Source organism: Coregonus clupeaformis, chromosome 37 (genome assembly GCF_020615455.1).
Source record: "Coregonus clupeaformis isolate EN_2021a chromosome 37, ASM2061545v1, whole genome shotgun sequence".
NCBI lineage: Eukaryota > Metazoa > Chordata > Actinopteri > Salmoniformes > Salmonidae > Coregonus > Coregonus clupeaformis.
The window spans coordinates 23,541,978-23,566,167 of NC_059228.1; the positions used below are offsets into that span (position 1 = coordinate 23,541,978).

The following is a 24,190-nucleotide window of genomic DNA, read 5'->3' on the forward strand; positions in this document are numbered from 1 at the left end:
CCACTTCTAGTGAAGCTACTAGATTTGCAGTATGAATGATTATGTCAATGCCAAACAGCTTTTTCTAAGGCTAAAGAGACATGTAACGGAGAATAAAGTGATGCTCTCAAGTCTGCGCATGGATAAAACACTGGGCAATAACTGTTCTCGTATTTAATACATTGCATTTAAATAGATTTGCCCAGTTCGTTTTGGACTTATTGCGCTCCCATTTAGGAGTGAGGGAATTGTAGACAGACTGCCAGCAGGACATAGGCTCCAGAGAGGTACAGTGCCTCGCAAAAGTATTCATCCCCCTTGGCATTTTTCCTATTTTGTTGCATTACAACCTGTAATTTAAATGGATTTTTATTTGGATTTCATGTAATGGACATACACAGAATAGTCCAAATTGGTGAAGTGAAAGGAAAAAAATAACCAGTTTCAAAAAATTCTAAAAAATAAATTACGGAAAAGTGGTGCGTGCATATGTATTCACCCCCTTTGCTATGAAGCCCCTAAATAAGATCTGGTGCAACAAATTACCTTCAGAACTCACATAATTAGTTAAATAAAGTCCACCTGTGTGTAATCTAAGCGCACATGATCTGTCACATGATCTCAGTATATATACACCTGTTCTGAAAGGCCGCAGAGTCCGCAACACCACTAAGCAAGGGGCACCACCAAGCAAGCGGCACATTTACATTTTACATTTACGTCATTTAGCAGACGCTCTTATCAAGAGCGACTTACAAATTGGTGCATTCACCTTATAGCCAGTGGGATAACCACTTTACAATATGTTTTTTTTATTTTTTCATGAAGACCAAGGAGCTCTCCAAACAGGTCAGGGACAAAGTTGTGGAGAAGTACAGATCAGGGTTGGGTTATAAAAACTGAAACTTTGAACACCCCACGGAGCACCATTTAAATCCATTATTAAAAAATGGAAAGAATATGGCACCACAACAAACCTGCCAAGAGAGGACCGCCCACCAAAACTCACGGACCAGGCAAGGAGGGCATTAATCAGAGAGGCAACAAAGAGACCAAAGATAACCCTGAAGGAGCTGCAAAGCTCCACAGCGGAGATTGGAGTATCTGTCCATAGGACCACTTTAAGCCGTACACTCAACAGAGCTGGGCTTTACAGAAGAGTGGCCGAAAAAAGCCATTGCTTAAAGAAAAAAATCAGCAAACACGTTTGGTGTTCGCCAAAAGGCATGTGGGAGACTCCCCAAATATATGGAAGAAGGTACTCTGGTTAGATGAGACTAAAATTGAGCTTTTTGGCCATCAAGGAAAACCCTATGTCTGGCGCAAACCCAACACCTCTCATCACCCCGAGAACACCATCCCCACAGTGAAGCATGGTGGTGGCAGCATCAATGTGTGGGGATGTTTTTCATCAGCAGGGACTGGAAAACTGGTCAGAATTGAAGGAATGATAGATGGCGCTAAATACAGGGAAATTATTGAGGGAAACCTGCTGATACACCAGCGGAACCCATCCAACTTGAAGGAGCTGGAGCAGTTTTGCCTTGAAGAATGGGCAAAAATCCCAGTGGCTAGATGTGCCAAGCTTATAGAGACATACCCCAAGAGACTTGCGGCTGTAATTGCTGCAAAAGGTGGCTCTACAAAGTATTGACTTTGGGGGGGTGAATAGTTATGCAAGCTCAGGTTTTCTGTTTTTTTGTCTTACTACTTGTTTGTTCCACCCAAAAAAATTCCAGGTTGTAAAGCTTTCGCAAGCCACTGTAGAAATGCATTGTTTGTGATAGAGATGCATTGCAGGTAATAGTGATGAAATAGAGAAATCAATGTATTAAGAAAGAGTGAAGATTCTTGGCTCAATATGGCTCAAAACAGATGGCCTTGTCCTCTCGGCTTCTATCTATTGACATGTGTGATCCTTTTTTTTCCTCAGCCCCACGTGTTTCATATATCAAACTCTCCATTTTCAGTTAAAGTGCCTATGGATCCTTGTAATGGATTCAGGCTACACAGTGCTACTCAATGGGACCAGGAGTTTCCTCATTCCTCTTCCTTCAGAGGGATCGTTCTGGAAACATTAAATAAATGTTTCTCTCTGTTTTCACTGTTTCTCACTCACCCTATCCAAGCATTTCTCATTGCTATGTCTCTCTCTGTGAGACTGCAATGTGAGATGCACATCCCTTGAGATTATGTTTAGCTTTGCTCCAGTCTGTCTAGGACTACAGGGGATCTGATTTCTGCCGTCTCTGAGATAGTGCTTCCTGTTACATTGATATGTGTATTTTAGGGATGTGAGGTCAGAGGAGATGCACCATACTGCTAAGTGGACAGGACAAGACACAGATAGGATACAAGGAGTTACACAATCATACAGTCAGAGGGCCTGACATCGTTCCATTATTTTGACAGACAACAATGTGTCAATACCAGGCCAGGATTTGCTTGTATCGTGGGTTCCCTCTAGTGGAATCTATGAAGCATCACAGCTTATGTATTTTATTTTAGTATTATGTATTCACTCATGTTCTGTTTATCTCCACAGTCACAATGGTGTTGTTTCTGATTGCAACTACAATAACCTTGACTAACTCCTCTCATGAGAACCAGACTTCAGGTAACTGACTTCCGTACGAATAGTGAATTAAACAGAACAATCAGCATAAATTAACTTGATCATAGCTTTAAACAATTGGTAGACCAATAGCTCAATTATCTATTAAAATGGTTACATGTGGCTATGTAAATATTGACAACACTTGTTGTATATGTAGCATACAAAATAATATGTGTATCTTTGTTTCCCAGAAAACCCCACCTCCCAGGGTGCCCATGTTCTTCCCTCTACGCTGATCTCTCTTCTTCTCATCATCATCGTTCTCCTGACAGTATACTTCCTAAGGTAACAAAAAACACTGGATGGCTTCACCCCACCCCCACCGTTTTCTTATATCATCAGCCCAGCCTACCCCCACTCTGTGTGTGTGTGTGTGTGTGTGTGTGTGTGTGTGTGTGTGTGTGTGTGTGTGTGTGTGTGTGTGTGTGTGTTCCAACAGCTGCTTTACTAGTAAAACAGAAAACAAATGGCTAGCTGGGTCATATCAGACCATGCTCTCACCCATTCACTCACTCATTCTGTTAACTCCTCTCTCAGTGGTGAGGATACTATCTGCTTCTCATGAGAAAGAACAGCTTTCAGTTCAGATGGTGGGCTTCTATTTCTACTGACTTGTTGAGCTGTAATATTATTTTTCTGAGGTTATGGTTGGATAACGTGTTTTGTTTCGTTTCCTTCCGTCTCTCACCCTCTGGTTAGGTTTAGAAACCACAGGAAGGCTCTTGTCTCTCAGAAGAATACAAATGGATTCTTGGAAGATCAAGGTATGTCTCAACTTCATTATGTTGCACTTTTCCACGTACATCTTATGTATACAATATTTCATTTGAACCATTGAGTATGTGTTGTGGGATGTGATGCAAGCCTTAAGTTGTGTGTGCACAATAGTCCTTCTTGAATTTCCTTACTGATTGAATCTGTGCTCTTGATAAGTCATCACAATCAAAACAGAAAGTCAAGTCTATTTTGTTGAGATATATTACTGTTGGCGTATGCTGGTATTGAGAGCTGTCAAGATATGAACCAACAAGTCTAAATACACTGCTCAAAAAAATAAAGGGAACACTTAAACAACACAATATAACTCAAAGTCAATCACACTTCTGTGAAATCAAACTGTCCACTTAGGAAGCAACACTGATTGACAATACATTTCACATGCTGTTGTGCAAATGGAATAGACAACAGGTGGAAATTATAGGCAATTAGCAAGACACCCCCAATAAAGGAGTGGTTCTGCAGGTGGTGACCACAGACCACTTCTCAGTTCCTATGTTTCCTGGCTGATGTTTTGGTCACTTTTGAATGCTGGCGGTGCTTTCACTCTAGTGGTAGCATGAGACGGAGTCTACAACCCACACAAGTGGCTCAGGTAGTGCAGCTCATCCAGGATGGCACATCAATGCGAGCTGTGGCAAGAAGGTTTGCTGTGTCTGTCAGCGTAGTGTCCAGAGCATGGAGGCGCTACCAGGAGACAGGCCAGTACATCAGGAGATGTGGAGGAGGCCGTAGGAGGGCAACAACCCAGCAGCAGGACCGCTACCTCCGCCTTTGTGCAAGGAGGAGCAGGAGGAGCACTGCCAGAGCCCTGCAAAATGACCTCCAGCAGGCCACAAATGTGCATGTGTCTGCTCAAACGGTCAGAAACAGACTACATGAGGGTGGTACGAGGGCCCGACGTCCACAGGTGGGGGTTGTGCTTATACCCCAACACCGTGCAGGACGTTTGGCATTTGCCAGAGAACACCAAGATTGGCAAATTCGCCACTGGCGCCCTGTGCTCTTCACAGATGAAAGCAGGTTCACACTGAGCACATGTGACAGATGTGACAGAGTCTGGAGACGCCGTGGAGAACGTTCTGCTGCCTGCAACATCCTCCAGCATGACCGGTTTGGCGGTGGGTCAGTCATGGTGTGGGGTGGCATTTCTTTGGGGGGCCGCACAGCCCTCCATGTGCTCGCCAGAGGTAGCCTGACTGCCATTAGGTACCGAGATGAGATCCTCAGACCCCTTGTGAGACCATATGCTGGTGCGGTTGGCCCTGGGTTCCTCCTAATGCAAGACAATGCTAGACCTCATGTGGCTGGAGTGTGTCAGCAGTTCCTGCAAGAGGAAGGCATTGATGCTATGGACTGGCCCGCCCGTTCCCCAGACCTGAATCCAATTGAGCACATCTGGGACATCATGTCTCGCTCCATCCACCAACGCCACGTTGCACCACAGACTGTCCAGGAGTTGGCGGATGCTTTAGTCCAGGTCTGGGAGGAGATCCCTCAGGAGACCATCCGCCACCTCATCAGGAGCATGCCCAGGCGTTGTAGGGAGGTCATACAGGCACGTGGAGGCCACACACACTACTGAGCCTCATTTTGACTTGTTTTAAGGACATTACATCAAAGTTGGATCAGCCTGTAGTGTGGTTTTCCACTTTAATTTTGAGGGTGACTCCAAATCCAGACCTCCATGGGTTGATACATTTGATTTCCATTGATAATTTTTGTGTGATTTTGTTGTCAGCACATTCAACTATGTAAAGAAAAAAGTATTTAATAAGATTATTTCATTCATTCAGATCTAGGATGTGTTATTTTAGTGTTCCCTTCATTTTTTGGAGCAGTGTAATAATAAGGTTCACATTGCCACAGTTAAAGCAGAATTCCTTGTAACTTTCTAACCTTGTAATTCATGTAACTTTCACATGTAAAGTAAAATGTTGAGTAAGTGAAGTTTGAGTGAAGAGTTGAAGACCCCAGAGTTGTTTATATACATCTCTTGTATGAGGTCACCCTCCTTATTGTCACCTCATCATTTTGTATATTTTAGTCATTTAGCAGATGCTCTTATCCAGAGCGACTTACAGTAGTCACCTGCGTGTGACGAGGTGATCTGGTTCTGTCTCTAAAAAGAAAGAGGCAGAACTTTATTTAATTATTTCACAATTCTTGGATTGAATGTAAAAACATTGACGTTCCAATGTTTTTGTTTCACACAGGAGAACAGACAGTGGTCCTCCTCCCACGATCCCCCTCTCCATCCAAGAGGTACTTCCCCATCCCCCTGGACTCGCTGGAGGACGAGTTCCGAATACGCTCGGCAGACGACTGCAAGCTTTTCAGAGAGGAGTTCAATGTAGGCTCCTTTTCATACAACACATAGTGCTCACAGTAGTAGTGTGATACCTTCATTTGTAAACGCTAATAATGTAATGTAGAGTTTATACTTCTTTATGCTGTTACATTTTATGCTGCATGTATGAAGGCTTCATGAATGGCTTCATAGTTTGACCCCCTGTGCTTGTGTAGTCACTGCCCTGTGGGTACCACCACGGCTCTTTTGAGGAGGCTAGCAGGGAGATCAACAGGGACAAGAACAGATATCCAAACATCCTACCATGTGAGTGATGGAATTGTTATAGGAATACATTTTGCAACCATTAAACCCACTTTTCAACTTCCGATTCATTATCTAAAAAACATATGTGAAAGCGGCGCGTTTCTATGGTATCTGTGGTTAAAAAGATAAGAAGAAAGCTTCAAAAAAAATATTATCTGTGACATCACGTGGTAGGATTAAAAGTAAGAAAAACAGTGCAATGAATTTCTAGCCAGCAGGTAGAACCTTTTAACTTCATATTTTGTTCTACAAAACGTTGAAATGCGCCATTTTCACATATGTAGACACTGGTATTGTGCTGGAGATAATGAAAAGGAGGTTGAAATGGGGTGGACTTTCCCTTTAAGAGTAGCTTGAACTTCATTTAGATAAAGCAGTTTGATAACATAATGAAATAATTGTAAATAGGTATACTTATTTTCCTAGTACAATTTTGTCTCTTTTTTACATTTTCAACAGATGACCATTCCAGAGTGTTGTTAACTCAAATAGATGGGCATTCTTGTACGGACTACATAAATGCCTCATACATAGATGTGAGTTGTTGATATTTACTATGTATTTTGTTGCGTCTCATTATGGATTATTTCAATGCATCTAGTATAACTTCCTTTCTCACTACGGTCTAATAAACTTGCCAAAACACATTTTCTTTTTCACCAGGGTTATAAAGAGAAGAACAAATTCATTGCAGCTCAAGGTGAATATAACTTTGTACAACCATTTTGTGCAAAATACTGTACTACTAGAGGATTACTGATTTGAAATAAACTCCTTTATGTAAGCATATCGTTTTTCTAGCACCATAGGCCTACTGTATGTCCACTTACATCTGCGTAGTAAGTGTCACTCTCTCTTTTCCATAGGCCCAATGCATGACACTGTGGCAGACTTCTGGCGGATGGTTTGGGAACAGAAGACTGCTACTATAGTGATGCTCACTAACCTGAAAGAGAGAAAAGAGGTGAGTTTCTCTTCTCTCACTTTGGCTGCTCCATTATCTACTTATACAACCAGTAAAGAATGTCTTCAGATTTGCTAATGGGATCTCATGTGGAATGATTTGACCGTTCAACATCCTTAGATGTTCTTAAGAGCCTTTGCTAGGGTCTTTCTTGTCTTCTCACACCTCAAGGTCATGAATATAATTGATTTGACCCTTTCCTAACTTTCCCAATCCATACAATGTGTCACCCCACATTACTTGGCATCACATTTTATTGAACCTCAAGGGGCTGATCAATAAAGAACAAAACAGAGGGTTTAGCTGCACTAAACAGAGATGGGGGATCAATAACTAAATCATTGTTGATAAAGTTGTCCAAGGCTTGATTATAATTAGTCTGAGACTCTCATTAACGGTCTAGAAGATTGGAGTGATGAACTTATTGACTGACAGACAATCACCAATGTCACATCTATCACCTATAAATAGAGGTTCTAGTCAGTAATATGAATTCCCATAAAAGTCTCTGCCATTCACATTGGTGAACTATAGTTTGTATTTTTTTTGCTCCGCTGAATGTCCATTTTGCCTCTTTTCAGGACAAGTGTTACCAGTACTGGCCAGACCAGGGCTGTTGGATGTATGGGAACGTGAGGGTGGCAGTGGAGGACTTTACTGTACTGGTGGACTACACCATCCGCAAGTTCTGTGTACAATATGTAAGTATCATTGTATGTGCCTACATGACAACCCTGCACAGGATCCCTCACTTTCAAATACATGATGTGAGAAACCATGTGACATTTACAGTATATTTTCTAAATGATTGATGTTTTTCCTGTTGTTGTAAACAGCAGGGGAGTGATGGCCCAAGGGCCCCCCGCTTGGTCACCCAGCTCCACTTCACCAGCTGGCCAGACTTTGGAGTGCCCTTCTCCCCTATCGGCATGCTTAAGTTCCTCAAGAAGGTGAAGACAGTCAACCCGTCCTATGCAGGATCCATCGTGGTGCACTGCAGGTACTGAACCAGGAGAGGAGACTGGGGATTCTAACTGGAAATTCATGTCTACAAGCTGTGATCAATGAAGGCTATAGTAGTTAATTTAGTACCTTATGACATGTATAACTTAACACAATCATAGTGTCAAATAGTTTACCTATCGTGGTCTCTAGAAAAATATGCCAACCCTCTTCCTTTTATTTTGTATTGGTATGGCTGGACTTTCAATGCGTGTGTCATGTAATATGAAACCACCACACCACTGAAGTCAGAGACTTGCAGAAACAACTGTTGAAGCAGGTGTTGGCATTGGGGCTTTGCTTTCTGAATGGGCCTCATTGATTGGTCTCCAACACCCTAAGCTGGCATCCCTGACTGCTGTCTGTGTCACTGGCCCTTAAAACACTATGGATCTTGTTGGCTTGTGGACATGTAGCAATTTAGAATATTGCTTGTAGATGTAGCAATTTAGAATATCGCTTGTGGACATGTTGCAATTTAGCATGTTTTATGCTATATCACAATCAACATTCCTGTGGCAAACTCGGTGCATTTGATTTGAATTGAATCATCTAACTTTCCTCAGAGGTCTATGACAATGTAAGGCTCACTCTTCTCTCCTGTCCCTTGTCTTTCCCCAGTGCTGGGGTAGGGAGGACTGGGACGTTCATCGTCATAGACGGCATGATTGACATGATGCATGTAGAGCAGAGGCTGGATGTCTTTGGGTTTGTGACCAGAATACGGGAGCAGCGCTCTCAACTCGTCCAGACCGATGTAAGTGTTCCCTGACAGTTCAATATGTTACTGCAGCACAAAAAAGCAAAGATGCCGCATTTACCCCATCTCTCTCTCTGTCTCTCTTTTAGATGCAGTACTCGTTCATCTACCAGGCTCTGTTGGAGTATTATATGTATGGGGACACAGAGCTGGATGTGTCCTCTCTGGAAGGCCACCTGCAGAAACTCCACAACACCAGAACACCCCTGGACAGGCTGGGCCTAGAGGAAGAGTTCAGAGTAAGTCCCAGTCACACAATTTTCTCTCCTTTCCTAAGTTGTCTCACAGTTATAGTTACATTCAAAAATCCTCTCCTCAGAAACTGACCAATGTACGCATAATGAAGGAGAACATGAGGACTGGAAACCTTCCTGCAAACATGAAGAAGAACCGTGTGCTTCAGATCATTCCATGTAAGGAATACTCTGACACTCTTAACTGTTCAATAATACATCACAAACCTACCACCATCAAACTCTTAGTGTTGTATTGATGCTTGATATGAATACGTCTTAGACCTAGGAACTTTGCCAAGTTACATCTCTGATGGAGTTTTACTTTTGGTATGAATTTACTGTAGTTAAATGACACTAATGACACAAGTAATTGATCTATTGTTGGAAATAAAGTAAGTTGTTAAGTGATTTGCTTGAACACAGATGACTTCAACCGGGTTATATTATCAATGAAAAGGGGCCAAGAGTTCACGGACTACATCAATGCATCATTTATTGATGTAAGTATTTACTGAGCACATTTAATACTTTTAAGTTCTAACTTTCTCCCTTTATGTAAGTATATGTTGCGCTAAACAGTATGTTCTTTTCTAGGGCTACAGACAGAAGGACTACTTCATCGCTACCCAGGGTCCCCTGTCCCACACAGTGGAGGACTTCTGGAGGATGGTGTGGGAGTACAGGTGTCACTCTATCGTCATGCTCACTGAACTCAAGGAGAGGGAACAGGTACGTACCCCACTGTGGCAAGAGCTAACTGCAACCTAATCATTAAAAGCTGCACTTTACTTTAGCAACGGTCATAAAAATTGTTAAAAGATTTAAAATACAATTCTGATAAATGCAACAGTTGGATACTGGATGAAGATACTCCAAACTTTTTGAATTTTTAAAATCCATCAGATGTTGACAGAAATATAGCACATAAAACATTGTACTGACACAGACAAATAATGAATGTTCAGGCATTTTGGTAGGAATTCAGGTATTAAATGTATTGTAAAATGTCAAATGTTTTCTTCTTCTAATGCACTCATATACACACATTTTCTTAGTATATCAGTTTTTTTTTGTTTGCCTCATTTGCATATACATTGAGTATACCAAACATTAGAAACACCTTCCTAATATTGAGTTGCACCCCCGATTTTGCCCTCAGAACAGCCTCAATTCATCGGGTATTGGACTCTACAAGGTGTCGAAAGCGTTCCCCAGGGATGCTGGTCCATGTTGACTCCAATACTTCCCACAGTTGTGTCAAGTTGGCTGGATGTCTTTTGGGTGGACTGTTGAGCGTGAAAAACCCAGCAGCTTTGCAGTTCTTGACACAAACCGGTGTATCTGGCACCTACTACCATACCCCGTTCAAAGGCACTTAAATATTTTGTATTGCCTGTTCACACTCTGAATGGCACACATACACAATCCGTGTCTCAATTCTTAGAAATCCTTCTTTAACCTGTCTCCTCCCCTTCATCTACACTGATTTGAAGTGGATTTAACAAGTGACATCAATAAGGGATAATAGCTTTCACCTGGTCAGTCTATGTCATGGAAAGAGCAGGTATTCCTAATGTTTTGTACACTCAATGCATATTCCCACACTGTAAAATTATGAAAATGATGATAATTCCCTTTTAGTGTAAGAGCTGTTTGAAAAGAACACCAGAAATGTCAGTCTGTTTTGGTGGGATGACATCATGGTGGTACATTAGTTAATAGACCAATAAGAAAGAGGGTTCCAAACCTCTCTGCCAATAACAGCTAGTTTTCAGTTTTCCCTTCCCCACTCAGACCACTCCCAGACAGTCAGTCCTAGCAAAATTCTTGCTTGAGAAATTGCTCTTTGTTAAGAAGCTATTTGTGTTTCCTTTTTACCATTTTAATTGAAAACAATCACATTAAGGTGCTTAATTGTTAACCAGAAATAATTTGATATTGCGGAAAAAAATGCCTGCGTTGCCTTCAATTTGAATTAATCCCAGCCCTGGTATAGCAAGCTGGACAGAATGACTGTATAAATGTAAGTCCATTACCTTTTCTTTTAAACCATTATCTACACAGTTTCGATGTGTTATTAGTCATTTCAATGTATATTGAGGTCGTTTTTCCCACCCGTGGGCCGTATGTTTGATACACTTGCCTTACATCAATCTGTCACTTTCCCTAGGACAAGTGTTTCCAGTACTGGCCAGCAGAGGGCACTGTGACATTTGGAGACTACACTTTGGAGCTGAAGGGGGATGCCCTATGTGACACTTTCACTCTAAAGGACATGGTGCTCACATATGGACCAGTGAGTTTCCTAAACAAGCATTTACATGACCTACCTGATATATATTTTATATATATTCTTTGTGATGTAAGTCATTTTTGTCCTTGTGGATGACTGGATTTGGTCCTGTAATCAATGGCATTCTGTTATCTCAATTTGTGTCTTATCTTGAAGTGAACTATGTCAAGATTATGTTATGTTTATTTTTCATTATCAGGTATGCTAATGTATGTAATGATGAAACACATATGTTTCCCATCACCAGGAAAAGCAGTCACGGCACGTCAGGCACTTTCATTTCCACGGCTGGCCTGAGATCGGAATACCGGCAGAGGGAAAGGGAATGATCGACATCATTGCTTCAGTGCAGAGACAGCAACAACAGTCTGGAAACCACCCTATCATAGTACACTGCAGGTAAGGAACAGGTACTGTATACACAAACCCAATCTGGGAGCCAAAAAACACTCCCATTACTCGTTCAACTGACCTTTTTTTCTGACATAAAATATTAGGATCATACCAAACACAAAATTATATTTCAAAGAATATAGATTACTTTTGATATTTTTGGCACTCTGAAATATCGGTTTCAATACACTATACATTTAGCCTTTGTAGACTATGTTCTACAGCCCAACTCTTTGTAAAGACTTTGCTGTGAATGCTCTGATCAGAACGTACGTAGCTCTAGGTGAAGTACTTCTAATGCAGCACGGCCCGCTGGGATTGATCCAATCCACTGATTCACAGTCAATTAAAACCTCTCAAAGTGAAATCTCCTACGACTCCTGCTTTGATTAATCTGATAGAATGAACTAACGACAGGAAATGGTGTCTTCACTCTCTTATATTCCTTTATCAGGGCCTGTCTAAATAGGGCCTTTTTAAAGCTTTTTCTCCTCTGCTGGGAATGGGGGCTTGCCCATTACAACCCCCCACTCTCCTCTCTCTCTCTCACCGGCATTGTAAGCACTGACTCAATCACTGACTCAATCCAAAGAGAGTGAGAGCGCTACCAGACGCGTTAGCGTTATTAGTACTATTAGTCAAAGGTCACCTTTTCTTCAGCTAATTGTTTTCAATACAAATGGGAAAGCCTGGGGTAAGCTGTAGGATTCGCAGTATAGCCCTATGGCTAGAGAAATGGGAGTCTAGGAAGCTGTAGATCCATGACCTCTACTGTTAGAGATCTCTCCTATCAACCACTAACAAGACAACTTACCTGTGTTGTTGAGCACTAAGGAAATCCAGCACTTTAAAAGACATCGGCATGACGGCGAACTGGTAGACCCCTGACAGTGTACGTCATGTAGTATACTCCCTTGACTCACGTTCAGTTCTAAGCACATATTCAAGGCCCTCTAATGGTAGTTACTGGGCTTTAGAGCAAACTTATCTGTGGCTGTAGATGCTGATGGTTCTGTCCTGGGTTTATTTCTCAGTGCTGGTGCGGGTCGGACCGGGACATTCATCGCCCTGAGTAACATTCTGGAGCGGGTGAAAGCAGAGGGCCTACTGGATGTGTTTCAGACAGTCAAGAGCTTACGCATGAAGAGACCACACATGGTTCAGACTGTGGTAGGTATTACATATTGTAGTATTAACACATTGTTTATCATGGTAGGATACCATTTCATCATAGAGATTTAATGGATGATGGTAGCCTACATTATTGAAAAGAGATAGAGGTGAAATACATTCAGATTATCTTCAAAAGATTGACGATGATGCTTTGTTAAAATATTGTTTTGCCAACTGTATTTTAAGTGATTTATGGTCATGTTGTGTGTTATGTTTGTCATTTCAGGAACAATATGACTTCTGCTACAGAGTGGTTCAAGATTTTGTTGACATTTTCTCAGACTATGCCAATTTCAAATGACAATATCTGCTATATACCCATGTATATTTCCAAGTAACATATGCAATTTTGTCAGAACCTTCTTTTGTAAGCTCTTTTTACACATTGCACTTACCCACAGTACTTAAACATGTTGTACCATATTTTATTATACAGGTAATTGCCAAAATAATGAAATGAGGGATACAAAGTATATTGAAAGCAGGTGCTTCCACACAGGTGTTGTTCCTGGGTTAATTAAGCAATTAACATCCCATCATGTTTAGGGTCATGTATAAAAATGCTGGGCAGGCCATTATTTTCATCCATTATTTTGGCTACCATGGCTATGCCCCGATATGATGACAATGCCCCCATCCACAGGGCATGAGTGGTCACTGAATGGTTTGATGAGCATAAAAACAATGTAAACCATATGCCATGGCCGTCTCAGTCACCAGATCCCAACCCAATTGAACTTATGGGAGATTCTGGAGCGGCACCTGAGACAGTGTTTTCCACAACCATCAACAAAACACCAAATGATGGTGTCGTTCCAGACACTTGTAGAATCTATGCCAAGGTCCATTAAAGCTGTTTCTGGCTCGTGGTGGCCCGATGCCCTATTAAAGACACTTAATGTTGGTGTTTCCTCTATTTTGGCAGTTACCTGTATATGTTTGTTAAAAAGAGCCCAACTGAAAATTGATTATTATCTCTATTTAGTCACGGACGTTTCAACTGGCTTTGTCTCCTCAGCATTTGTATGTCAAATGTTTTGAATTGAAAACCTAAGACCAAAACCGGTGTGAAGGGTTTAATTGAATAGGTCCTCGGACTCAAGACAATACTGAAAAGTATGTTATTATGTTAACATTATGTATATACTGTATGTATTAATGAAGTTATGCATATAATCTTTTTATATTTATATAATGTAGAATTTAATGTACATTTTGAGTTTTATTGATAGTCTATGTTGAAATAATGACCATGAGATTGCCTTTCGTTGCCTGTAGTCTGAACTGTAGCCATGGCACATACTGTAGAACTCCACAGATTTTACAAAAAAAAACCTGCTGTTGTAAAAATACACAACCTGTCATGAGTTTGTCATTGTATAACTGACCTTACAAGTGAAAGTGACCTAACAAATTAACATTCAGTATTTGCTGTGTATGTTGTCTGTTTCCTCATATTAACAGAATATTGAGTATCCAATGGAAAATAATCAATTTGGACAACTTTGAATTGCCGTCTTTTTCAAACAGCAATTTCCATCTAACCTCACTAACAAATGGCTGTTCATATGTATACGGTTGTAATAACTTTTTTACAACTTTTTTAAAACTGTATAGGACCTACCATTTCAGAATTTGCATGTTTGAATGAAGCAGTGCCATACAAAGATCAAGTTAAAATTGTCACCAAGTGACTTCAACTTCAAACATACATAGCTAAGGCAGCAGATTGTTTTATGTTTTTCAAGACTAACCTCAAGACTAAGGGAGAAGATTTCAATAAAATATGTTGATTTTCATTATGTCCGTATAGTGTATAAAACATAAACATGATCGGGATTAAGGCAAAGGATTATAATACCAATATACCCCACCCAAAAAATGTATATTGAATATATAGAGTTCTCAACTAGAAAAGTGTAATTTAGAGACGGGCAGCAATTTCCGCTTGGTAAGGACTTTATAGCCACAGTGCTCTCATATCACTAAATAACTGGGTTATTGATAATAGCAATTGATTCATGAAAGTTATTGATTCTTGAATTTCAATGTACTGTAGTTTACTGTGAAATCTATATTTTAGCAATGATCATAAATGCAAATTAATAGAATTTAAATTCAAATTACCTGGTTACCCAGTTATTAAGTGTTAAGATACTCTACAGGGCTATCCTTTTCATGCCAAAGGTACATTTATGGATTCATAGCCTGTTAGGTGTAATGATTATGTGTAAGGATTATGTAAGGATTATACAAGTGTAAGGATTATGTAATCATATAAGGGTCTTCATACAGAACATTTAAAATCAGTCTTATGTACAGAGTATGAAATTGAGGCCTAATGTAGTGCTCAAGCATCTTGTTCCTGTATATCTCTTGTCATAAGTCTGTATGAAGTTGACATTTTATTTGTAAATGCTGGTCGCAATAAATGCATTGAAAATAAACTAATTTGCCATTCATTTCTGAATATTTGTAAAAGATACAAAACATGGGTATCAAAGTCACTTTTTTGTTGACCTGCAGAAATTATTTCATTTACAACATATTTTAGAATATGTACACTTACTTCACCTCTTAACACATTACAAATATGTTTGTTTCCATCGAATGCAGTTTGAAGCTTATGCACTAAGCAGGTCCCGTTGGTGACATTTAGTGTCCATTAGGCACTTAGTGTGTCACACCTGTGGAGAAGGGATTATAATCATGATGACTCAGACTGTTCCATGTCTTAACGACCCCTATAAAAGGGACCCATGATTATTCCCACCACACTGTAGGAAGGAATATACAGAACGGAGACAGTATGTGATTCATATTTAAAATAGTTAACTAATGTGCATTTGTGGGTAGTTCATATACACTGTACTATGTGCATATTCAATAGGTAATCATCTTTGTTGTAAAAATACAAAATGTAGCTTGTATTTGACTAGCTTTCTTTCCAGCTCCAATGGATCTTAGCAGCAGAACGGTCGTGCAGGTGGTGGTGCTGGTATTGGTAGCTCAGGTCACTCTCTCTCAGCATTGGTCGTATGGGTGGCTACCTGGAGGGAAGAGAAGTGTTGGGGAGCTGGAGGCCACCATCAGGGCAAGTACTATTTACCTCTACCTGTAACTACTGTAAGTAACTATGTCTACATGTACATACTGTACATGTAATTGTCCTTTAAGTAAATCTACTGTGTCTTGAAAACCTGTGAACATTTAAATGTAACATTTACTAATTAAGCTCTGTAAGGGTGTTGCATAAGGGGTATATGGGTAATAGCATTACAAATTCCTCTTACATATTGCCATCAAGATGATGGACACAGGAGGTGAAGTGGCTCTTCCCGAGGAGACAAGCGCCCATGTCTCAGAAAGACTGAGACCATATGATGTAGTAAGTATTCATATTAATTTATTAGGTTAGATATTGTATTAATTGTATTCCTAATGGTCAATTATTTATGTTTCGTCTGAAGATACTGAATTGATGTCTCCTTGTAAAATATGTTGTAAACGATATACCAAAGTATCTGAAATACATTTTAAGATGAGAGTATTGTCTGACAAATGGAAAGCTTCCCTGAATTGTGATACTTATAAATGTATGGAGACAATGTTGCTCATGTCTGACACATCAGTACAATATAGATACAGGCCTATGCAACATAAAGTAGACTTCTGAAGTTAACACTTTGATTTCCCTAGATATCGAAGAAATGGATGCCCCATAAATAAAGAACTGAGACCATTATTCACAAAAGAAGCAAGAAGACAACATCAAGCAGACATTCAGCATCACTATCAACATCAATGATGGAGCATTCAACTACAGTTCTGTCCATTTACAACTAACATCACATTTAGATTTATGTTATTTACTTGAAGTATGAAACTTTAACCTCCTGTCAAATTGTAATAAAGAGTGATTGAAAGATAAGTCTCTTTGTATGTCTGTTGAACGTCCTTACAATACAGGAGCTTTAGTGTCCTATCCAATTTTATTGAGGTGGAGTTGGCAGACCATAAATGGATTATTACCATACCATTTGTTTTCTATGACCGACAAGCATGATCAACTTGTGATACAACAATCTTAGCATGACAACAGCTGGTGATTAAGTCAATTTATAAAATATCTATGGTGTCCTTAGATTTGAAACAGTGGTTTATGTCCCTTTTGTAATTAGATTATAGTTATTGCTTGTCAGTCATGCATAATTTCAATGAGAAAATCCACAATACCAGGATATTTGTTTCACCTCAAATTTATGTGAGAGTATGTCACTTGTTGAATAATTGAATTTTGCATAGTTAAAAATAACTCTGAAGTGTCATGAGGGTTGACATTTTTCTCCTAGTTTTGCCAGGATCATAGGCATCACAAAAAGAAAATGTGTTAACTTTCATGTCGTTCAATAAATTGCTGTTAATTATAAAAATTGGAATTGCATATCAGGCTAGGAAAGGAATTAGCAGGGGCATATGTTTTAAAGAGAACTAATTTTCTGGCAAAGCCCCACAGACAGGGTACCGTACTAATCGCGTAGTGCATTAGGGGCCCATGATTCATGAACTGTACTGACACGAGGGACACCCTGCACAGTTAGCACGTGGTTGTGATGCACACCAATGAACCCAACCCACTGGTACTTTTGGGAAAAGGTGAACAGTAAAAGCACATAGAATTAGATAGAAATTAAACCACTTTCCACTTTCAGAACAATGGTTCTTAATTTGTGATACCTCACATCGTTAGATTAATATTCATGGTTCAATTTGCATAGTGCAATACTTTTCATTAACGGGGAAAGACTTAAGGATTTTATTTTACTTTACACATTTTTGTTGCTGGAGAACTATTGCAACTAAACATATCTATGATTTTGACAGTTGTATGGAAGTTATGCCTCTTTTGCTTGTGTGATTCTAGGGTTATGTTTCTCTAGCTGATATATTTTTGTATTTAATCAATGCAGTGTTTCATACTTTTTCATTCAAGTAACACAGAATTGGTTCAAGAGGCAGATTAATGGTATGTATGGGGTTAAAATATGTTTAGGTCTACCCACACATTCATTGTATGTTGTTCCAGTTGTAACATCATCATTTTAAATCCCCCTTGCAATCTTTTGTTTGAAAATATAACTTTATTTTCCAGTTTAATTGCACATCTTTTAATGCATTTGTATTTTCAGCTGGTATCTATGTTTCCAATTTTGATTTAACCTCACTTTCGCCTTCCCAGACCCCCTGGTGGATATTCTCTTTGTTTACCTCAAATTAAACTTTATATTGTTTACAACCTCTTAGTCCCTGAACATTTTATAGAATTTTGAATGTATTAATTAATTTATTTGTGGTAATGATTGGAGTGTTGGGATTCATTTCAATGTTGCCCTCATCTGCATGAAAATTATATAATTAACTTTTGATTAACCAGCTCGGCAGAGTTTGCTCCCCTATGCACACTGGTGAATAGTACCCACCGCATTCTAATGACTGTTTTCCAATTGAGTGGTGACCTTTACATCAAAGACTTGCAACTGGAGTTAAACAACATTGGCAAATAATCATGGTGGAGACAATGGTAGAGGCCGGCAGGCTAGGATGTCATCTTTAAATATAACAACAGAGATGAAAGCAACCTTATTGGGCTTTAGTGGTGTTGGCGGAAAGCCAAGTGCTTGTTGGTTAGACATTGTTCTAGCTTTAGAGGTCACATCCATTGGCACATTGAGAGGGAAAGGACAGGAAGGTAGAATGGTCCATTGTTACTTGTCTTCAATCGGAGGGAATACTATTATGAAGGGCAATACATTTTGATTCTTTGTGCCATTTATTCATCTTCAAAACAATACTTATTTTGATAATAGCTTCAGGAAAAAAGAGTCTCAAAACCCATCCATCCAAGGATAAAGCATTTCATTGAAATGTATCTGTCAATCAAGTACATCCAACAAACATCCATAATTTCCATATCAGTTTAGATGATTATCTACAGTATGACATATTGTCTCAATATACTTGCACTGAAGATAAATAAATAATTATATTTTCATACATTCATCATTTAGACCAGTTAAGATTGAGTGTATGATAAAGTTGTACGCCTTATTATTATGTCTCTTATTATTAACAGCTTGGTGAATTCCCCATGAGGTAACTGTGAGACGGAATATCAATTGAAGTTTCATGTGGGTGGAGGATACTATGTTCCCGCAGGCTATAGAGAGAAGCAAAGTCAGTCTTCAGAAAGAGTTTAAATGCCAGGGAGGTCTTCGATACTTCAGAGGGTACTTAAAGGGATTTTAGCATCTCATAGTCAGGATATCCATCAAGGAACTTGGGATGACAAGGTTATTTGGTGGTCTGAGGACTTTGTGAAATCATTAGCCTATTTGATGAGACAGTCTATATTATTTGGCATTTCAACTATGACAAAGGTGCTGAGAAAATGACAATCATGATTGTTATTGTTATACTTTGGACTGTGAACAACAAAGCACCATTGCAATGTAATGTAGTTATTATGCCAAAACAAAAATTGCTCAATGGTTGATGATGGTTTCATAATATGCCACATATTCATGTTAATGTTTTGTCATATCCACATGTCCCCACATGGTGACACTCTTGAGCTGTCCGATTATGAATCTGGTCCATACCTCATCCAGCACCTCAATCATACAAGTTGAACATTCCTCAATCAAACAAAGAATTCAATAAAACGGCTGTCACTTCAACCGATTGCAACATGCATGTTGCATATGTTGGTGAAAACATGAAGAATAAACACTATATTTACATAAGTATGTGGACACACTTCAAATTAGTGGATTCGGCTATTTCAGCCACGCCTGTTGCTGACAGGTGTATAAAATCGAGCACAAAGCCAAACATTGGCAGTAGAATGGCCTTACAGAAGAGCTTAGTGACTTTCAACGTGGCACCATCATAGGATACCACCTTTCCAACAAGTCAGTTCGTAAAATGTCTGCCCTGCTAGAGCGGTCCTCAGTTGCAACACTCACTACCGAGTTCCAAACTGCCTCTGGAAGCAACATCAGCACAAGAACTGTTCGTCGGGAACTTCATGAAATGGGTTTCCATGGCCAAGTAGTCCCACACAAGCCTAAGATCACCATGCGCAATGCCAAGCGTCAGCTGGAGTGGTGTAAAGCTCGCCGCCATTAGACTCTGGAGCAGTGGAAATGTGTTCTCTGGAGTGATGAATCACGCTACACCATCTGGCAGTCTGATGGACGATTCTGGGTTTGATGGATGCCAGGAGAACGCTACCTGCCCCAATGCATAGTGCCAACTGTAAAGTTTGTTGGAGGAGGAATAATGGTCTGGGGCTGTTTTTCATGGTTTCACGATTCTGTGCTTCCAACTTTGAGGCAACAGTTTGGGGAAGGCCCTTTCCTGTTTCAGCATGACAATGCCCCCGTGCACAAAGCGAGGTCGGTGTAGATGAACTTGACTGGCCTGCACATAGCCCTGACCTCAACCCCATCGAACACCTTTTGGATGAATAGGAACGCCGGCTACGAGTCAGGCCTAATCGCCCAACATCAGTGCCCGACCTCACTAATGTTCTTGTGGCTGAATGGAAGCAAGTCCCCGCAGTAATGTTCCAACATCTAGTGGAAAGCCTTCCCAGATGAGTGGAGGCTGTTATAGCAGCAAAGTGGGGGACCATCTCCATATTAATGCCCATGATTTTGGAATGAGATGTTCAACGAGCAGTTGTCCACATACTTTTGGCAATGTAGTGTATTTTAATTGCTGAAGTAGGGTTGCATTCCGCTTACAATCCGTTTGAGCGGCACATGCTGCTGTTTTCACAAAATGATTTGCAAGGCTGAACAAAAGTACATAAAATACATACTGTAAATACACATTGTAATTTCTTAGTTACTGTAACAACAGGTTTGCTACAAGAGGAATTTGCTACTGTATACGGCAGTTATTACACTAGACTAGGCTCTTTTATCCTCCTATGCTGGCAGGGAACCTTCCTGTTGATAACCAAGTTCTGTCCTTTGATCACAGAACAGCGTTAAAGCACTGGGAGAAGGAGTAGGTATAAAATATGAATGAATACAGCTGTGTTCTGATGGATATGTCTCAAAGTACCCCAGTAAGGCACTGCTAAAGGCAAGGAAATCTGTGTTTTGGAAATATTATCTTACCAGTGTGTTTCTTACAATCATCCTAATGTGTGATAGTTTTTCACTGTATGTTAGCACAGTTTTGTTTGCACATACAGTGCATTCGAAAAGTATTCAGACCCCGTGACTTTTTCACATTTTGTTACGTTATATTCTTACTAGGCTCCTTTATCCTCCTATGCTGGCAGGGAACCTTTCTGTTGATAACCGAGTTCTGTCCGTTGATCACAGAACAGCATTAAAGCACTGGGAGAAGGAGTAGGTATAAAATATGAATGAATACAGCTGTGTTCTGAAGGATATGTCTCAAAGTACCCCAGTAAGGCACTGCTAAAGGCAAGGAAATCTGTGTTTTGGAAATATTATCTTACCAGTGTGTTTCTTACAATCATCCTAATGTGTGGTAGTTTTTCACTGTATGTTAGCACTGTTTTGTTTGCACATACAGTGCATTCGAAAAGTATTCAGACCCCTTGACTTTTTCACATTTTGTTACGTTATAGCCTTATTCTAAAATGTATTACATAATTTTTTTCCCTCATCAATCTACACACAATACCCCATAACGACAAAGTGAAAACAGTTTTTTTGAAATGTTTGCAAATGTATTACAAATAAAAAACAGAAATACCTTATTTACATAAGTATTCAGACCCTTTGCTATGAGACTTGAAATTGAGCTCAGGTGCATCCTGTTTCCATTGATTATGCTTGAGATGTTTCTACAACTTGATTGGAGTCCACCTGTGGTAAATTCAATTGATTGGACATGATTTGGAAAGGAACACACCTGTCTATATAAGGTCCCGCAGTTGACAGTGCATGTCAGAGAAAAAACCAAACCATGAGGTCGAAGAAAATGTCTGTAGAGCTCCGAGACAGGATTGTGTCGAGGCACAGATCTGGGGAAGGGTACCAGAACATTTCTGCAGCATTGAAGGTCCCCAAGAACACAGTGGACTCCATCATTCTTAAATGGAAGAAGTTTGGAACCAACAAGACTCTTCCTAGAGCTGGCCGGAGAGAAGAACCCGATGGTCACTCTTACAGAGCTCCAGAGTTCCTCTGTGGAGATGGGAGATCCTTCAGGAAGGACAACCATCTCTGCAGCACTCCACCAATCAGGCCTTTATGGTAGAGTGGCCAGACGGAAGCCACTCAGTAAAAGGCACATGACAGCCCGCTTGGAGTTTGCCAAAAGGCACCTAAAGGACTCTCAGACCATGAGAAACAAGATTCTCTGGTCTGATGAAACCAAGATTGAACTCTTTGGCCTGAATGCCAAATGTCACATCTGGAGGAAACCTAGCACCATCCCTACGGTGAAGCATGGTGGTGGCAGCATCATGCTGTGGGGATGTTTTTCAGCGGTAGGGACTGGGAGACGAGTCAGGATCGAGGGAAAGATGAACGGAGCAAAGTACAGAGAGATCCTTGATGAAAACCTGCTCCAGAGTGCTCAGGACCTCAGACTGGGGCAAAGGTTCACCTTCCAAAAGGACAACGTCCCTAAGCACACAGCCAAGACAACGCAGGAGTGGCTTCGGGACAAGTCTCTGAATGTACTTGAGTGGCCCAGCCAGAGCCTGGACTTGAACCCGATCGAACATCTCTGGAGAGACCTGAAAATAGGTGTGCAGCTACGCTCCCCATCCAACCTGACAGAGCTTGAAAGGATCTGCAGAGAAGACTTGGAGAAACTCCCCAAATACAGGTGTGCCAAGCTTATAGCGTCATACCCAAGAAGACTCGAGGCTGTAATCGCTGCCAAAGGTGATTCAACAAAGTACTGAGTAAAGGGTCTGAATTCTTATGTAAATGTGATATTTCAATTTTTTTAACTGTTTTTGCTTTGTCATTATGGGGTATTGTGTGTAGATTGATGAGGGGAAAAAACAATTTCATACATTTTAGGTATTACTTACAAAATTAGGAAAATGTCAAGAGGTCTGAATACTTTTCGAATGCACTGTAGATCAGGCATGAAACATGCAGAATGTGGAAGGAATTGATCCAAAACAATTGTGATATATACTGTAAATAACAATACAATTCATTTTGAAATCTCTTTTGGACAAATGGAATATGAGTTTTAAGAACAAGCTGTAGTGCCAGAGTTCCTATAGATGGTATGAGATGAGGTGAGGTGTTTAGGCTTTGTCACCACTGTGTGCAGCTTTTCATTTCCTAATGCCCATTAAAAGCTGTGACTCATTGGAGGGTATAAGTTAATAATGTACTGTAGAACTTATGATGTCATCTGAATTAAGGGGGATATCATCATCACATTAACTGTTTTTTTGAATGAAACATCAGTATATTCTGGTGACCTCATACTTTTGAGAGATATCCTTCTCCTGTTGCCCCCTCTTTCATCTTTTCATCTTGAAATGCCAGCCTTTGGACCAGAGATGAGATAATGTCCCTGTACTGTTACAGGGAAGCTCTGTGCCTGGCTTGATTACCCTTACTTCCTGTGTGGCTGCCCCCATGCCAGGGCCAAACCACGCTTAGATCTTGACAGAGGTGGGTCATAACAGTAACAGTATTTACGTGATAATTTGGGCACACCAATCCCCATGACCCACCACATCTAACACTGGGCCCATGCCATAAACCTTCCTCCCTAGACTCTTCCACCTACGCTGGCCTCTATGCCATGTCCCCTAAGTATGTTTTAGCCCGTCACTTCACAGCAATTAGCAGTATATGGCAAGCTGTGAGGGAAGACAGCATCCCTGTCCACGTTTCAACCCCAGATCACGAGTCTCCAACCCGACTTCAAGGCAAGCCATGCAATTAGCCACATAATGATAATGTGTTATAGGGGAACAAAGATAGGGGGAAACCGTGCTGGGGTGAGGGCGAGGGGGAGGCTAATAGGGAGGGGGATATAGAGACAAAATGAATGGGATTATCAAACATACAGTATGCAGTGATGAATTACATTCTGGCCTCTAATTATCCATTCCTTTTATGTGTGGACCAACAGTGTGTTTTTGTATATTAGCCATCTGTGGCCATTGGTCTTCAGATAGAACACTGGGGTTCTAGCTTTTATTTCTTGTAAGAAATGAGTTCTAGAGGTAGCTCATGCAGCTAGGCTGCTGAGAAGAAAAGGGGAGATCCACTGACACGTTTCTTAGTTGACTTTGCACAGCTAATGAAATACATTTGAATATATTTTGTATTAGTACATAAAGATGAGAGA

The 24,190-nt window shown here is 40.4% G+C and overlaps 1 protein-coding gene across 3 annotated transcripts in view; it reads left to right on the plus strand.

Annotated features, from left to right (window-relative positions):
• Positions 1–13,340, plus strand: part of LOC121553452 (receptor-type tyrosine-protein phosphatase epsilon) — a 55,852-nt gene extending 42,512 nt beyond the window's left edge. For 2 of the 3 annotated variants that reach the window (XM_041866565.2, XM_041866566.2), the window contains 19 exons: positions 2,525–2,596; positions 2,788–2,881; positions 3,296–3,360; positions 5,590–5,726; positions 5,900–5,990; positions 6,450–6,526; positions 6,654–6,690; positions 6,857–6,954; positions 7,536–7,655; positions 7,791–7,954; positions 8,578–8,713; positions 8,806–8,955; positions 9,036–9,129; positions 9,376–9,452; positions 9,547–9,681; positions 11,123–11,248; positions 11,493–11,644; positions 12,673–12,808; positions 13,038–13,340. In XM_041866565.2, coding sequence (XP_041722499.1) covers positions 2,530–2,596; positions 2,788–2,881; positions 3,296–3,360; positions 5,590–5,726; positions 5,900–5,990; positions 6,450–6,526; positions 6,654–6,690; positions 6,857–6,954; positions 7,536–7,655; positions 7,791–7,954; positions 8,578–8,713; positions 8,806–8,955; positions 9,036–9,129; positions 9,376–9,452; positions 9,547–9,681; positions 11,123–11,248; positions 11,493–11,644; positions 12,673–12,808; positions 13,038–13,112 — 2,031 coding nt within the window. In that variant the 5' untranslated portion in view covers positions 2,525–2,529 and the 3' untranslated portion in view covers positions 13,113–13,340. Of the gene's footprint in view, positions 1–2,524; positions 2,597–2,787; positions 2,882–3,094; positions 3,187–3,295; positions 3,361–5,589; positions 5,727–5,899; positions 5,991–6,449; positions 6,527–6,653; positions 6,691–6,856; positions 6,955–7,535; positions 7,656–7,790; positions 7,955–8,577; positions 8,714–8,805; positions 8,956–9,035; positions 9,130–9,375; positions 9,453–9,546; positions 9,682–11,122; positions 11,249–11,492; positions 11,645–12,672; positions 12,809–13,037 lie in introns of those variants that run through there. The other variant, XM_041866567.1, reaches the window with a different exon arrangement.
• Positions 13,341–24,190: the final 10,850 nt, after the last annotated feature.